Genomic DNA, 15347 nt, shown 5'->3' with positions numbered 1-15347 from the left:
TAACACATATACACACACAATAAATAAATACAAAGGTAAAATCTTTTTAAAACAGATCATTTTATTTAAATCCTAATAATTTGTTATTTTTGAGCCACAGGCTGAAAAGTCTGTGATGCTCTGCTCTATCAGAGCAATAATCTGCAGCAGCCTGCAGCGGTGCTCTGTCAGGTCAGCATACGCCGTCAGACCAGCATACCTATAGTCACTATGCAGGGCAACATATCAGATCTGCATTTATTTAGTTATGTATGAAAAATAGACTTTAAACTCCCTCAACAGGCGTGTATATCCCTTTAGTCAGGTACAAAAAAACTATTTAAGGTCAGATCGCCATACGCTTCAAAAAACACCAAAAAGTACCTCATTAAATACTTTTTTTTTTTGTACATGACAAAAAGGATACAAGTCTATTTTTGTAAAAAACTAAAGGGATAAATTGACTATGGGTATGCTGGTCTGACGGCGTATGCTGGTCTGACAGAACAGCTGCGTTGCCTCGGTGACACCAGGTTCACCTGTTGTGCTGGAAGACCTCGAAGCCGTAGATGTCCAGCAGCCCGATAACGGAGAAGTTACTGTGAGCCTCATCCTGTTGAAGACAGAGAGGAAACAATGAGATCCGTGGCCACCAGGTGGAGCTGTGGAGCTGCAGACGGAGCAGCAGCTCTGCTTTCACATGTCTGGACCTTGTATTCCAGGGAGGCGTTGATCTTGTTGACCAGCCAGGTGAAGGTGCGTCCGTACACGGCCTTGGACAGAGCATCTCTAGCGGAGGACGCCTGCTCCAGGTTCAGAGGGCTCACCAGCTGGACAGACACAATGAGGAACAGAACCCCCCCACAGCCGGGGGCCAGGCGGCCGCGTTATTCCTCTGACCCACAGCAGACAGCCATCATGCAGGGACGGCGTGGCTCCAAACATACCTCCTCTCCCTTGGCGATTATCTTCTTGTGTGTGAGAGCCTCTGTCAGCACCGTCCCATTCACCCCTAACAACTGGAAAATCACAACGTCAGTGACAGACCTCCCCTCCTCCTGGCAAACGCCATGACATGTCTGTGGTTAGCAAGGACGGAAAAACAGACGGGAAATGGACTGAGGGACCGAAAGGGTCCGAACTGAAGATCAAACGGGAAAAACTTTTAGAGGCAAAATACTGAAAAGGAAAAATAGAGATAAAGGAGGAAGGAAGATGTCTATGGTGGAACAGGAACCAGATACAGTCCAGCTTCTTCCAGACGACTTGAAGAAAGTCCTGGTAACAGATCGTATTCTGGAGAAATTAAGAATTTATAGAATTTATTAAGTGTTTGCAAAACAAATCTAGATGACTAAATAATAATTGGTCACAAAACCTGCAAAGAATGTTACGTTCAGACCGAAGGCAGCAAAAACGCGCCTGCTGCTTCATCTCTGATCCTCACTAAGGTCAGACGTCCAGGAAAGTGAGTCCAGATGCTTCAGCTGCTCCTGTGTTCGATGCCAGAGAGCAGCTTTGCTATATTAGCTGTGATCAGCAGGTAGAAAGTAGTTAGAATCTATGTTGAAGTGAGAAAGTCCTCCTGAAAACATGGTCTGTGCAGTCAGTTCATCCAGATTACCATCCTGCCTTCAAAGATTATTTCTCTGTGGGAGCCGCTCAGACCCCCACATACCGGCGCTGCGCTGTCACTGGGAATCCCCAGCAGCAGCTGCATTTTCCAATTCTCTCTTTTTTTTAAATAAAGCATTTTAAATGCCACAATAATCACATTTAATGACTTTTAAAGCCAATTAAGGCCTCAATAAAAAAAAATAATAATGTAATGACTTTTAATGATTTATAACGACCCTGAAACTGTTTCAGAGGAATGATCATGGCGCTCTGCATCAGCAGTGCTGCGTCTGACTCCCTGCCAGCTCCCAGAGACAGCTTCTCTGATTGGTTGATGTCCAGCAACTAAAGTTACATTTTTCCACCTCCAGCAGCTGCTGCTTCTGAAGCGCCTCAGATGATCAGAAGCTCCTGAGGCGCCGCTGCTCCTGCTGCTAAAAACGCGCTGCAGGACCTTCTGATGCGCCTTAATGCGCGTCAACCGTTGACTTTACATTTAAACCAGCGGCTTCTGCTGCTAGCGATCTGAACGTAGCATTACAACCGTGTCCAAACGCTTCACCAGAGAAGCGTTTGGACATTTTTAGGAAAACTCAGATTCCACCTGCTGCTTTCTTTCTCTTTCATTCCTCGATTTCTGACAGAATTCTAGAAAAAAGTCAGAATTCTAACTTTTTTCACATATTACGCTGAAAAAATATTTAAAAAATCAGGAAACTTTTAACATTTTTTCAGTGGCCCTAATCCTCTTCCATAGTTATCAGTCGATGTTTGGATAGAAATGAGTAAAAAAGCATTTTGAAAATGATTGAATCATAAAATCAAAATAAATTTGCATTTGGAAAAAAATATATATTATAGATTCTTAATTAAATGTTATTCTATTTAAATCGTAAATGAAGGACGGTTCAGAGACGGAACTCGTCTGTCTCTAAAGCCTTAAAGTCGGTTTATAATCTGGTTTATTGCGGTTTCCTCATAAAAACTTTGATGTTCTGGTTAAAATGTAAACTGGGGTGGAGCGGCTGGCCTTGGTCTTACCCTGGACAGGTACTTAATCTGTGTGTCCGAGGCGATGTGGGAGTGGCCTTCCTCCTCACCGTACTGCACGTTACCCAGGTGCAGCACGCTGGCGATGATGTTCAGCAGCTCCTGCGTAGAAAACAAGGAGGACGCGGTGAGGAGCTGCAGCTGGGCACGGAGGGAGCAAAGGTCAGGGTTAAAAGATGGTTCCTTTAAGGTCACAGTTATCTTTACGAGCGGCTAAACTGATAAGAGCCTCTTTGATAAAGAAGGTGGACAAAGATCAGGGCGGGCCAAGATCCGGCTGCTGAGGACCTGAGAGAGGACAGCCTGGACATGTAGGAGGAAGCTTACACTTCAGCTCAGACATGATAACAGCTTCACACCCACAGAAACACCGGATTAAATAATCACCTATGAGCCTCTAATCCAGGAGTAACCAATTAAAAATCAGCTGGTCAGAATACAGAAAACCATCAACCAGTAAAGGATCTTAGTTCTGGTTTCTTATCGCGTATATTAGCTGCGACATGAATCAAGATGCTATGACCGGAAACATATGATTGACAGATGATTGTTGATATATGATTGGATGAATTTAGGTGTTCAGGCTGATGTAGAACTAACTGGCCTGCAGAAGATAACGGAAAAACAGATTTTATGACAGGATTTCTTTTAAATATAGACATTTTCTAAATTTGGGACAATATGGTCTGATAAAGAGAACATTTCTAAACATGTTTAAGGCAGAATGATTTGAGATTTAAGTATGACTTCAGTACGACTTCAAGAATATAAAGCAACATAGAACAGGGTTTATATATATATATATAGCAAAATCCTTGGTCATCTTTACCGTGGACAGGCTGCTGCAACCATTTCCAGTATTCTTTGTTTTTCAGCCACTTTTGTTGAAATTTGCATTTTCCATTGCATTTTTTAGAGACGTTTTTTTCTTTTTAATAAAGCATTTTATATTCCACTATAATCACATATAATGAATTTTAATGCCAATTAAGACTTTTGTTTAAGAATAATAATTGAATGAGTTATAATGATTATTAAGTGTGGCAGAAACCCTGTAGAAGGGATTTAGTTTAGGAGCTTGTTTTGAAGCTGGATGTTTATTTAATGACGGAGTCACAAAAATGAGGACATTTATAATATAAGGAATGTCATTAAGAGTTATTTATTCTCCGGTTCAATGATACAAGATTACTTTAATTGACTGACTCTGATCAGCTGAGGCTCAGAGCTAACGGCGTTTAGCTTCATTAGCTCTGGTGTTTCTGATGGGAAGCAGCAGCGAGAGAGAATATTAAGCAAAATATTTCATAGATCTCAGATTAAAGTGACAGCTGGGGTCAAAGGTCACACACTGCTGTTTTTACATTTTAACTAAAACAGAAAAAATGTCAAAAATAAAAACCCCAGAATGACATTCTACGATGTCAGGAGACAAAATGATTTAAAAAAAAATTCAAGGGAATAAAACTGGAATAAATAAGTTAGATAGAAATAATTTACTAAAAAAAATAGAATTTAGAAGAGTCAAACTTGAGCCCACATTCATTTCAAATAACATAATCAGGCAGGCCAAGTAATGAAAACGCTGATGATAAACAAATTAAGCTAAATATAAAGAGCAGAATCATCAGCATTAAGAAAAAGTTTATATTCAACATGCTGCCTTCAGAGGGAACAGCTAACTGATGAGATTCCCACACTAACCAGGGTCACAGCATCTCTCTCTAATGTTTGTTGTTTCTGGATAAATGTGATCTTAAGAGGAATTAAAGATAAACAGGTAAAACCTCTGGCTTTGGCTCAGGTCTGTTATTTTGAGGAGAAGCTAATTCCCAGTCAGGACCAGATTATGGTTTATGTTCAGTTTGCTCCTCACCTCCACATCGTCGTCGTTAAAGCCGATCACCGTCAGGGCTTTCCTCACCACCTTCCAGTCGCTGCGGTCGTTGATGGAGCTCACTTTGGGACAGTTACCCTGCAGGACACATTAGACACGTTAGACCTAAACCTGTAGCCATAAAAATCTCGGTTTGGGCGTTTCAGACGATGTTAAAGACGCGTGGGACAGAGACTGTGTCAGCAGGTGACGTGCAAATGGCAGTTTACAGCTAAATACCCGTGTTTGCTACGTAAACAGCGAGCTAGACAAACAGGGAGAGCTCATCCAGGCCCTTAAGAGGAGCTGTCCTGTGGGGAAAAGCAGAGCCCGTTAACTGCCACCCCCGCCCCCCCACCCACTGGGACACGAGGCAAACGGTGAGCATGGAAAGAAGCTCCAGGGAGGCGGCCGTTTCTGCAGCGCCAAAGCTTCCAGAAGCATCAGTATAAACCGGAAGGTATTTAACTCCCAAAGAAAATCTCATGTAAACAGAGTTTTTAGATCTATGCTCTATAGATCTATAGATAGATTTTAGATCTGTGCTTAAAGGTAAACCCCCCCCCCCTGACTTCATGGATTCCTGCTCTTTGCTAAAGCTCAGTCAGCATGACTTTGACTAGACCGCTCCAACAGAACTGCTTTTGTTCTGCTGGTGTTTGAACTTCCATCTTTCCAACTCTGTCTATGTTGATTTCAGGGCGACTGAGTTTTAGCCCACAGACTGACGGGGGTGTCCCTGAACCCCAGCAGAAGTGTCCCGCCCTTACCTTGACCAGGTACTGGTACTGCTGGGTGTTTCTCTCCAGGCCCAATCGTCTCAGCAGGTCCTCCTCTCCTCCTTCGATCATCTGATAGAAAATGTGGAAGTTCCTCTCCCCGTGGTTCTGGTGGACCACCCTGGACTTCTCCAGCAGGTAGTTGATGATGTGGCCGCCAATCGGAGCGCCCTGTCGACGGGGCAGAGGGCCGGGTCGGGGAGAGGGTGAGGAGGGGGAGAAGGAGGAGGATTGGGTAAGGCTGGGGTACTGAGACGTAGCAGAGCGTGCAGGTTCCAGAGGGGTTTGGTCGTCTTCATTAAAACTTTTCTCTCGATCCTCTCAGAAATGAAAAGTTCTGCCTTTCACGGGTTTGTGGACCACCTGATACTCACCTTGAAGTCGAACTGAATGTCCATGTACTTCCCGAAGCGGCTGGAGTTGTCGTTGCGCAGCGTCTTGGCGTTCCCAAAAGCCTGGAGCAGAGAGGAGTGTTAGACCATGGATTATGGAGTAAAGAAAAAGGGGATGGGCTTAGCTCTGCTGGTAGCTGAGAACTACTCTGCTTGGATAAACTCTGCAGTATCTCACCTCCAGCACCGGGTTGGACTGCAGCAGACGGTCCTTGATGGTCTGCACGTGCTCGCTGGCGGGACAGGTCACAGCGTAGTACTGCAGGATCTTCTTGGAGGCCTCCGTCTTGCCGGCGCCGCTCTCCCCTGAGATCAGGATGCACTGGTCCTTCCTCTCCGTCCTCATGGAGCGGTACGCGTTGTCTGAAACCGCATAGCTGCAGGAAGAAGACCAGGCAGAAGAAGAAAATCAGTCAGTGATAAACGGCTCCTCATCCGTTCGTGTTGAGAAGCTCAGAACTGGAGCTGTGTCCTTAAAAGACACTGATTCCTCAGATCCAAGGGAGTAACTTAGTGATGACAGTTGGTGGGGGTGCTCTAAGGGTGGGGGCGCTCTAAGGGTGGGGCCGCTCTAAGGGTGGGGGCTGATGGAGCTATAGTTACTCCCCCCAAACGCTTTCATTACATTTTTGTAAAAAATGAACTCAAACATGTATTTAGGGAATACTTTCCTATTGTTGAGAACACAATAGAACCACAATACACTGATATTTATATTTATAGTAAATAGAGGTCCCAAAAATATGAATGTATAGAGAAATAATGAATAACAGCCGATTCCGATGCCAAAAATCAATAAATCGAACATCCTTGGAATTTACTATTTCATTTCCATTCATCCATCCAGAAAAATTTTTAAATGCTGCTAAATATAGAACAGCATATTTTCTTTCTTGTAAACTTTGTGATAAACTTGGAGATATATTTTATTGCGTGTTGCATATCCCAATAAATCAGTTTAACCTTTAAACCTGCAGCTCTCCCTGCTTCTCTCTGTTTAAAAAGATTTATAAACCTATTTCCTAATATAATGATGCCAGAAACGACATTTCTAGATCTGTAGAAGCTCTGCAGCCTGATCATTTTTAACCTGTAACTGGGAGTCATGGTCCTCTGGTCCAAGATTTTTTTAACTAATAAAGAAGAACAAAACTATGTTTTCTCAGCTTCTTGCATTATAATATTAACTTATATAAACTTATAATCTGTTGCTGTTTTCACTGAAAAAGCTCTGTATGTCTAATGATCTGCGACTGCAGACGGGCTAACGTTAGCCCTGGCTGCTGCATATGGGCTAACATTAGCCCTGGCTGCTGCATATGGGCTAACGTTAGCCCTGGCTGCTGCATATGGGCTAACGTTAGCCCTGGCCGCTGCAGACGGGCTAACGTTAGCCCTGGCCGCTGCAGACGGGCTAATGTTAGCCCTGGCCGCTGCAGACGGGCTAACGTTAGCCCTGGCTGCTGCAGACGGGCTAACGTTAGCCCTAGCTGCTGCAGACGGGCTAACGTTAGCCCTGGCCACTGCATATGGGCTAACGTTAGCCCTAGCTGCTACAGACGGGCTAACGTTAGCCCTAGCTGCTGCAGACGGGCTAACGTTAGCCCTAGCTGCTGCAGACGGGCTAACGTTAGCCCTGGCCACTGCAGACGGGCTAACGTTAGCCCTAGCTGCTACAGACGGGCTAACGTTAGCCCTAGCTGCTGCAGACGGGCTAACGTTAGCCCTAGCTGCTGCAGACGGGCTAACGTTAGCCCTGGCCCCTGCATATGGGCTAACGTTAGCCCTGGCTGCTGCAGACGGGCTAACGTTAGCCCTAGCTGCTACAGACGGGCTAACGTTAGCCCTGGCCGCTGCAGACGGGCTAACGTTAGCCCTGGCCGCTGCTGACGGGCTAACGTTAGCCCTAGCTGCTGCAGACGGGCTAACGTTAGCCCTGGCCGCTGCATATGGGCTAACGTTAGCCCTGGCTGCTGCAGACGGGCTAACGTTAGCCCTGGCCGCTGCATATGGGCTAACGTTAGCCCTGGCTGCTGCAGACGGGCTAATGTTAGCCCTGGCCGCTGCTGACGGGCTAACGTTAGCCCTAGCTGCTGCAGACGGGCTAACGTTAGCCCTGGCCGCTGCATATGGGCTAACGTTAGCCCTGGCTGCTGCAGACGGGCTAACGTTAGCCCTAGCTGCTACAGACGGGCTAACGTTAGCCCTAGCTGCTGCAGACGGGCTAACGTTAGCCCTAGCTGCTACAGACGGGCTAACGTTAGCCCTGGCCGCTGCATATGGGCTAACGTTAGCCCTGGCCGCTGCAGACGGGCTAACGTTAGCCCTAGCTGCTACAGACGGGCTAACGTTAGCCCTGGCTGCTGCAGACGGGCTAACGTTAGCCCTAGCTGCTACAGACGGGCTAACGTTAGCCCTGGCCGCTGCATATGGGCTAACGTTAGCCCTGGCCGCTGCAGACGGGCTAACGTTAGCCCTGGCCGCTGCAGACGGGCTAATGTTAGCCCTGGCCGCTGCAGACGGGCTAACGTTAGCCCTGGCCGCTGCAGACGGGCTAACGTTAGCCCTAGCTGCTGCAGACGGGCTAACGTTAGCCCTGGCCACTGCATATGGGCTAACGTTAGCCCTGGCTGCTGCAGACGGGCTAACGTTAGCCCTAGCTGCTACAGACGGGCTAACGTTAGCCCTAGCTGCTGCAGACGGGCTAACGTTAGCCCTAGCTGCTGCAGACGGGCTAACGTTAGCCCTAGCTGCTGCAGACGGGCTAACGTTAGCCCTGGCCCCTGCATATGGGCTAACGTTAGCCCTGGCTGCTGCAGACGGGCTAACGTTAGCCCTAGCTGCTACAGACGGGCTAACGTTAGCCCTGGCCGCTGCAGACGGGCTAACGTTAGCCCTGGCCGCTGCTGACGGGCTAACGTTAGCCCGTCTGCAGCAGCTAGGGCTAACGTTAGCCCTAGCTGCTGCATATGGGCTAACGTTAGCCCTGGCTGCTGCAGACGGGCTAACGTTAGCCCTGGCCGCTGCATATGGGCTAACGTTAGCCCTGGCTGCTGCAGACGGGCTAATGTTAGCCCTGGCCGCTGCTGACGGGCTAACGTTAGCCCTAGCTGCTGCAGACGGGCTAACGTTAGCCCTGGCCGCTGCATATGGGCTAACGTTAGCCCTGGCTGCTGCAGACGGGCTAACGTTAGCCCTAGCTGCTACAGACGGGCTAACGTTAGCCCTAGCTGCTGCAGACGGGCTAACGTTAGCCCTGGCCGCTGCATATGGGCTAACGTTAGCCCTGGCTGCTGCAGACGGGCTAACGTTAGCCCTAGCTGCTACAGACGGGCTAACGTTAGCCCTGGCCGCTGCATATGGGCTAACGTTAGCCCTGGCTGCTGCAGACGGGCTAACGTTAGCCCTGGCCGCTGCATATGGGCTAACGTTAGCCCTGGCCGCTGCATATGGGCTAACGTTAGCCCTGGCTGCTGCAGACGGGCTAACGTTAGCCCTGGCTGCTGCAGACGGGCTAACGTTAGCCCTAGCTGCTACAGACGGGCTAACGTTAGCCCTGGCCGCTGCATATGGGCTAACGTTAGCCCTGGCTGCTGCAGACGGGCTAACGCACTTGCGTTCTAGTGAACTTAGAAACGGCCTATATTTTAGAACGCTTATCATTTGGGGGGAGCGGAACACGTGATTTAGGTTATTATTATGGATGTGCAAATGAGCTGATGGCGCATGCGCAGGACGATTTGTTCTTTTGGGACAGATCAGGTAGTGACAGTCCAGAAAAAAATCCTCTTTGGAGGAGGGGACTATGATGCATTCAAAGTGTGTGGGAAAAATAAAACTCTCAGTGAAATAGATGCAGACGGCTAAATGTCATCATTATATTTGATATATATCGTCCACCCATAGCCTGTAGTACCCGATACTCGCCCATTCGGGGCGACAGTGGCGTCATGAAATCGAAGGATTGACGGTTCAAGCCCCGGCTCCGACTGACAGGCCATTTCCCATTCCTCTGAAAAGGCGGTGGTTAAGGGCCTTTTCAGAGGAATGGACCAATATCAGGTAGGATCAGCTTCCTGGATGGGAAGCAAAATATCTTCAAACTTTGAAACAAAGTCCAGAGGTTCATTTTTTAAAGTTTTTTGAGTGACTATGACCTGGATGACCGAGAATCTCCATCAGCATTCCTTGAATTCAGAAACGAAATGCAAAGTTGGGCTTTAAAGATTTAAAAAACAGGAAGTTGATGCAGGGAGTGATGCTGGCCTTCAGTGAGAAGAACCGATCTCTGGAACGTGTCAGGAGACGTTCTTCATCAGCAGGAATCCTAAAGGCCAGCTTGTTTTAGTCACGCAGTCATTCATCCGCCCCGTCTCGCTATCTTCCCGCTCCGCTGTTGCAGCGTGTTTGGACACATTTCTGACAGCAGACTAATTTCAGGGAGATAGAGAGAATGTTATGGTGCTGTTAGTGTTGGAGGTCCTGTTGGGGTCGGAGGAATTCCCTGCGAGGGAGGAAACCTCTCGCCTGGTACCAACATCTGCTAACCCCTCCCTTCCTTCAAACCGCCTCTTCTTTTCGCAGAGTTCATCTCCCTCCGACTCTAAGGGAGGAACACGCTGCTTCCTGGGTGGTTTCACAGCGGGAGCTTCCATTTAAAGGGAACTCCTGACCAGTCCTGTTTCAGCCTTGCCTGCAGCCATGACGTCTTTTATTACTGAATAATAGAGGAGAGTCTATGAGCGTCGATGAGCCACTGTGAGGAGAGCAAACAAACCAATATTTCCAGGCATCTGAGCGTCAGAATGTGACACCGTCATGTGACTCTAAGGAGAACCAGCAGATGTTCTGGGTGCATCTATACAAGCAATGACCAGCAGCTCCCTGTTGAGCTTTGAGGAGCTACAGCAGTGATTGTCCAGAAGTGGAACGTACAATAAAGTTTTCAAAGCACCAGAGAGAATCTTTAAAACCTACAATGCAGCGATAGAGTTGATTCCTTCCTGCTATCATCGCAGCCCCAACCCCTTTACAGGAGAACAGAAGACCTCACCTATTCAGCCAGATCAACTATTCCCTCTAATGCCCCCCCTTTCAGAGTCATAGACAGGTATGGGGCATTGCAGGCTAACAAAGAAGCCAAACGACCCCCATTCCAAAGGGGGGGACCCGTTCATCCGTTTCTATTTGCATGTTTTCTAAACTAAAACCAGGCTTTGTTGGGCTGCTGGATAAAACCTGGAACTAAACGCTATTTCTGACATTTTGGATTGAAAAAGCTTCCTGGATGGAAGAGATACGTCTTCAAAGGTTTGGATGACTGAGAATCTTCACCAGCCTAACGTGCAATAATTGATTATAAATTAAAACTTTCCTTTTTGATAAAGCTTATAGTTAGAGTGGCTCAGGTTATCCTGAGCTATCTCTATAGTTCTGCTGCTATAGGCTTAGACTGCTGGAGGACATAGGGACCCCTTTTTCATCATTCTGCTTCATTCTATCTCTATTCTCCCACTCTGCAGAATCTGTTAGTTCAATCTCTAACGTTCTGCTCTCTCTGCTTTTTCTCATTGTAGCTTCATCCGTTCTGTTCCTCTGCTTGGTTTGGATGTGGGTCAAAGCTGAAGCTGAACACAAACATATAATAAAAACTTACTTTTTGGTTGATAAAAGCTTGTTTGGTCCCCAGAAAGCAAAACAGATGCCAGCCCTATTTTAATTTACTATCTAGTAAATGAAATGTTTTCATGTACCCCTTGCAATGCAATCAAGGACCACTAGGGGTACACGTACCTCCGGTTGAGAGTCCCTGAGCTACAGGATGGTCATTGGAGTAAAGACTTCCAATAAAAAAGGGCAGGAAAAGGTCAGACTCGTCTCCTTTTGACTCCTCGCTGACAGATCTGTGCACTTACATGTGGGGGGAGACCTCGTAGAAGTTGACGCCGCGGTATCGCTCCATGTGGTTCTTGGTGTAGATCTCCAGGTCTTTGTATGGGTTCACCGACACCAGCACGGAACCGATGTAAGTCTGAGGAAAAGGGAACAGCCCCGTCAGGATGCAATAAAGACAGGTTTTTAAGGGAAGGATGGGAAGAGTTACATGCTACTACAGAGCTACTTTCTAAAATGGATATATATGCCTACAGACAGCTACATGCTAACACAAAAATACGTGCTTACAGAGAATGACATGCTAATGGAGAGCCACATGCTAACACAGAAGTACATGCTAAAAGACAACATGCTAACGGAGATCTACATTTTTGTTTTTATTAATAAACATCTTTCTTTATGGAAACCATCATAGAAGAAGAAACAACGTAGCAAATGTAACAGAGAATTACTTGCTATCAGAGCTGTATGCTAAAACAACGCAACAAAGAGTGTACTACATGCTAACAGAGAGCTAGGTGCTAACACAGCACTACTCTGTTGTCATCCGTCATTCAAATTCCAACTAATAACCACAGAAAGTGAAATCATCTGGAAGGTTCTGCAGCTCCTGCAGGTCAAACCTTCGTCATTTACTCACATAGATCAGGTTCTCCTTGAAGCGCTTTCGAAGGTTCTCTATGAAGGCCGCTTCGCTGGTGTAATTCTCCAGCAGGACGAAATCCTGCACACCCACCCGGTCTCTGGCTGTCAGGGCCGACTCCATCATAGCACGGACCCCGTCACTCGCCACCACCTGAGACAAAAAGACAGGAAGTGTTGGGATCAAATGTTGATGATGTAATGGAACGACTCCCCTCTGAGGGAACATGGCTCCGGCAGAGTCTAGAAAAGAAACTCTTTCCCATTTAGCTTCCTGTTGCCGGCAGCTTGCGGCTGCTAAAGGCTAGGCTAAGAGCTTCTCAGCGAGAAGGAGATTTTTATTTAAAATATATTAAAAACACTTTTTTCACAATTTATAAAATACTAATGAATATTTTGGGAAATGGTTTTGACTGTTTTATTGCACTATTACGTGTATTTTGATTTTAATTTAATTGATTTGAGGCCTAATCAAGTTCACAGAAGTTACGTTGCCATGGCAACCTCTAGCAAGTTAGTGGTCTCCCGCTAGCAGCAGCAGACTAGTAAATTTACAAAGTCTGACAGAAACAAGGAGGAAACACGGCACAAAAACAAATTTCGTTTTTTTTGGAAAACCACAATCAACCACCATGAAGAAGAACACTAGCACGGTTACCACGACAACGGAGAGCAGCAGGGCTGAGGAGACTGTCCACCCGCCTCTGAACCTAGCATGGTTTAATTGGATGAGCCCTTCCATCCAACATCCAATTAAAAAGTTCCTGCAGCGCTTGGTGGTAATGAAACGTTCTCACTGCATCACATGGAAGAAACTCGTCATTGGTCTTTTGTTCAAGCGAGGCTAAATGCACATGACGAGGCTAACTGCACGTGAAGAGGCTAACTGCATGCGGCGAGGCTAACTGCATGTGGCAAGGCTAACTGCATGCGGCAAGGCTAACTGCATGCGGCAAGGCTAACTGCATGTGGCAAGGCTAACTGCATGCGGCAAGGCTAACTGAATGTGGCAAGGCTAACTGCATGCGGCAAGGCTAACTGAATGTGGCAAGGCTAACTGCATGCGGCAAGGCTAACTGAATGCGGCGAGGCTAACTGAATGCGGCGAGGCCAATTGCACACGGCAAGGCTAACTGCATGCGGCGAAGCTAACTGCACGCGGCGAGGCTAACTGCATGCGGCGAAGCTAATGTTGTATCCTGCATTCCGTGCCTCCTTTTTCAAACGTCTGGATCTAACCAGGATGGATAAAGACAGCTAGGAAAAACTTTGAATCAATCTGACTGGATGATCTGGTGAACTATAAAGTGCCCTGAGATGACATGATGTGAATTGGAGCTATAGAAATAAACTGAATAGAATTATTCCTTCAGTACCTGTTTCTATATCACAATTCGATTGGCAAATTAGTTGACAGTCATATAAATTATGATTAACCTGATGGATCGTCTCAGATTAGAGTCAGAGTTTCTGGGAAATGGTAACAGAAACGGCAGCATCTGTCTGTTCAGATATACATGGAAGCAACATTAGAGCAAACTCTCATCTAAACTAAAAAGAAAAGGTATTTTCTTCATCCAAAATTCATAGCTTTGGGTCAAAAGGTCAAACTTCTGAAGAAGTGAGATGGAGCCGTGCCCCGATGTGTCAGGGAGGGTTGTTTTTTCACCTCAACCCAAGTGAAAAAGGCCCACCCTGCTCACACTCGTTTATGACGAACACGAGACAAATTTAGCATCAGAGGCGTAAAGTCAAAGCGCTGAACTCACGTTTCTGAGATCATCCAGGCGTTTACCCAGGAAGCTGTTCTCTAAAATAGTGGACTGAGTTTTCCGCATGAGGTTGGACAATTGAGAGACGTCCATGGTTAAGCTGCAGCCAGCAGGACTGAGCAAAAAACTGACAGGAGCTGCAGGGTGAGGGAGGACGGAGGATCAGGGCACAAAACACACAGCAGCTAAGCAGGTGTTGTTGTTGTGTCAGGCAGCGAGGCGGACCTCTCCCTCAGGGGACACTAGCAAGACTCGGGTTAAGAAAGAGATGAGAAGTCTTGAGGGAGGAGAGGACATATTAATTAGAGCCGAAAGGGAGAAGAGGGGGAAAAACAAGCGTGATGGATGCTATGTTACGACTCCATTTAAACTGTGCTGGAAAGTTAGCAACTCTCCCAGAAATTCCTCACTGCAGAACAGCTCATTAGAACCTGCATGGATTCACTGCATCCTGCTCGGATTTCAGTAAAGAACAGAGAAACGCTCGTCCTGACTTCACCAGCTCCTGTCAGTGCATGTAGTCGAACCCGAGGCCATCAAACAGCAGCTCCCTCAGCCTGATAGCATTAGCTAGGCCTGTAATTTCTCTCTACAGCGCTGGATTCACCTCTATACCCAGGCTCAGCCAGGCTCTCACTGTCATCCTTCCTCCAGGTCAGAAGCCTGAAGCTGCAGGTCCTAAAAATGAAAGATAGGACCAGTCTGATCCAGGTTTGAAAAGTCTCTGTGGAATAGAATCAGAGAATAATCAGGATAAGAAGTGGAAGCAAATGATTGATTGATGACGTTGCAATAACGACACCCAGGATCTGGAAATCAGCTAAACCTGCTTCAGAAAAACTGGAAACAAAAAGCTCAAAGACCGACACGTCGAGCGGCCAACGTCAGCGTTTCTGTTCTTCAGATCACATGAAGCGAATGCATTACTGCGTCCTCCCTCTGCTGCCACTGTTAATGTTTACTTGATTTGTTAATAAAGGTTTACATTCAGAATTTTATCATATAAGGAGGAAGAAGAAGGAATACGGGTCGAAAAGATTGACCCAATTAAATTGGCAACAAGTCACAATAATCAGCTTTGCCCTTAAAAACCTGTCACCTGTGCCAAAGGTCAGAGGCGGCGCTGCCAAAGGTCAGAGATGGTGCTGCAAAAGGTCAGAGATGGTGCTGCCAAGGATGGTGCTGCCAAAGGTCAGAGATCATGCTGCCAAAGGTCAGAGACGGCGCTGCCAAAGGTCAGAGACGGCGCTGCCAAAGGTCAGAGATCATGCTGCCAAAGGTCAGAGACGGCGCTGCCAAAGGTCAGAGATGGTGCTGCAAAAGGTCAGAGATGGTGCTGCCAAGG

General features: G+C 46.9%; 1 protein-coding gene across 4 annotated transcripts in view; it reads right to left on the bottom strand.

Moving 5' to 3' along the window:
* The window catches only part of LOC119778995 (unconventional myosin-Ic-like), a 58034-nt gene that overhangs the window by 13494 nt on the left and 29193 nt on the right, over positions 1 to 15347 (bottom strand). For 2 of the 4 annotated variants that reach the window (XM_038278511.1, XM_038278502.1), the window contains exons 2-11: positions 12229 to 12384; positions 11609 to 11724; positions 5872 to 6070; positions 5676 to 5756; positions 5293 to 5472; positions 4523 to 4621; positions 2638 to 2748; positions 927 to 998; positions 690 to 809; positions 519 to 592 (exon numbers count right to left, since the gene is read on the bottom strand). In XM_038278511.1, coding sequence (XP_038134439.1) covers positions 519 to 592; positions 690 to 809; positions 927 to 998; positions 2638 to 2748; positions 4523 to 4621; positions 5293 to 5472; positions 5676 to 5756; positions 5872 to 6070; positions 11609 to 11724; positions 12229 to 12357 — 1181 coding nt within the window. In that variant the 5' untranslated portion in view covers positions 12358 to 12384. Of the gene's footprint in view, positions 1 to 518; positions 593 to 689; positions 810 to 926; positions 999 to 2637; positions 2749 to 4522; positions 4622 to 5292; positions 5473 to 5675; positions 5757 to 5871; positions 6071 to 11608; positions 11725 to 12228; positions 12386 to 13999; positions 14025 to 15347 lie in introns of those variants that run through there. The other 2 variants (XM_038278488.1, XM_038278497.1) reach the window with 2 other exon arrangements.

The sequence above is a fragment of the Cyprinodon tularosa genome, unplaced genomic scaffold, assembly GCF_016077235.1.
Source record: "Cyprinodon tularosa strain WSP-4 unplaced genomic scaffold, ASM1607723v1 ctg1016, whole genome shotgun sequence".
NCBI lineage: Eukaryota > Metazoa > Chordata > Actinopteri > Cyprinodontiformes > Cyprinodontidae > Cyprinodon > Cyprinodon tularosa.
The sequence above is the reverse complement of the archived record's forward strand: the minus strand, read 5'-3'. Positions and strand labels throughout refer to the sequence as shown.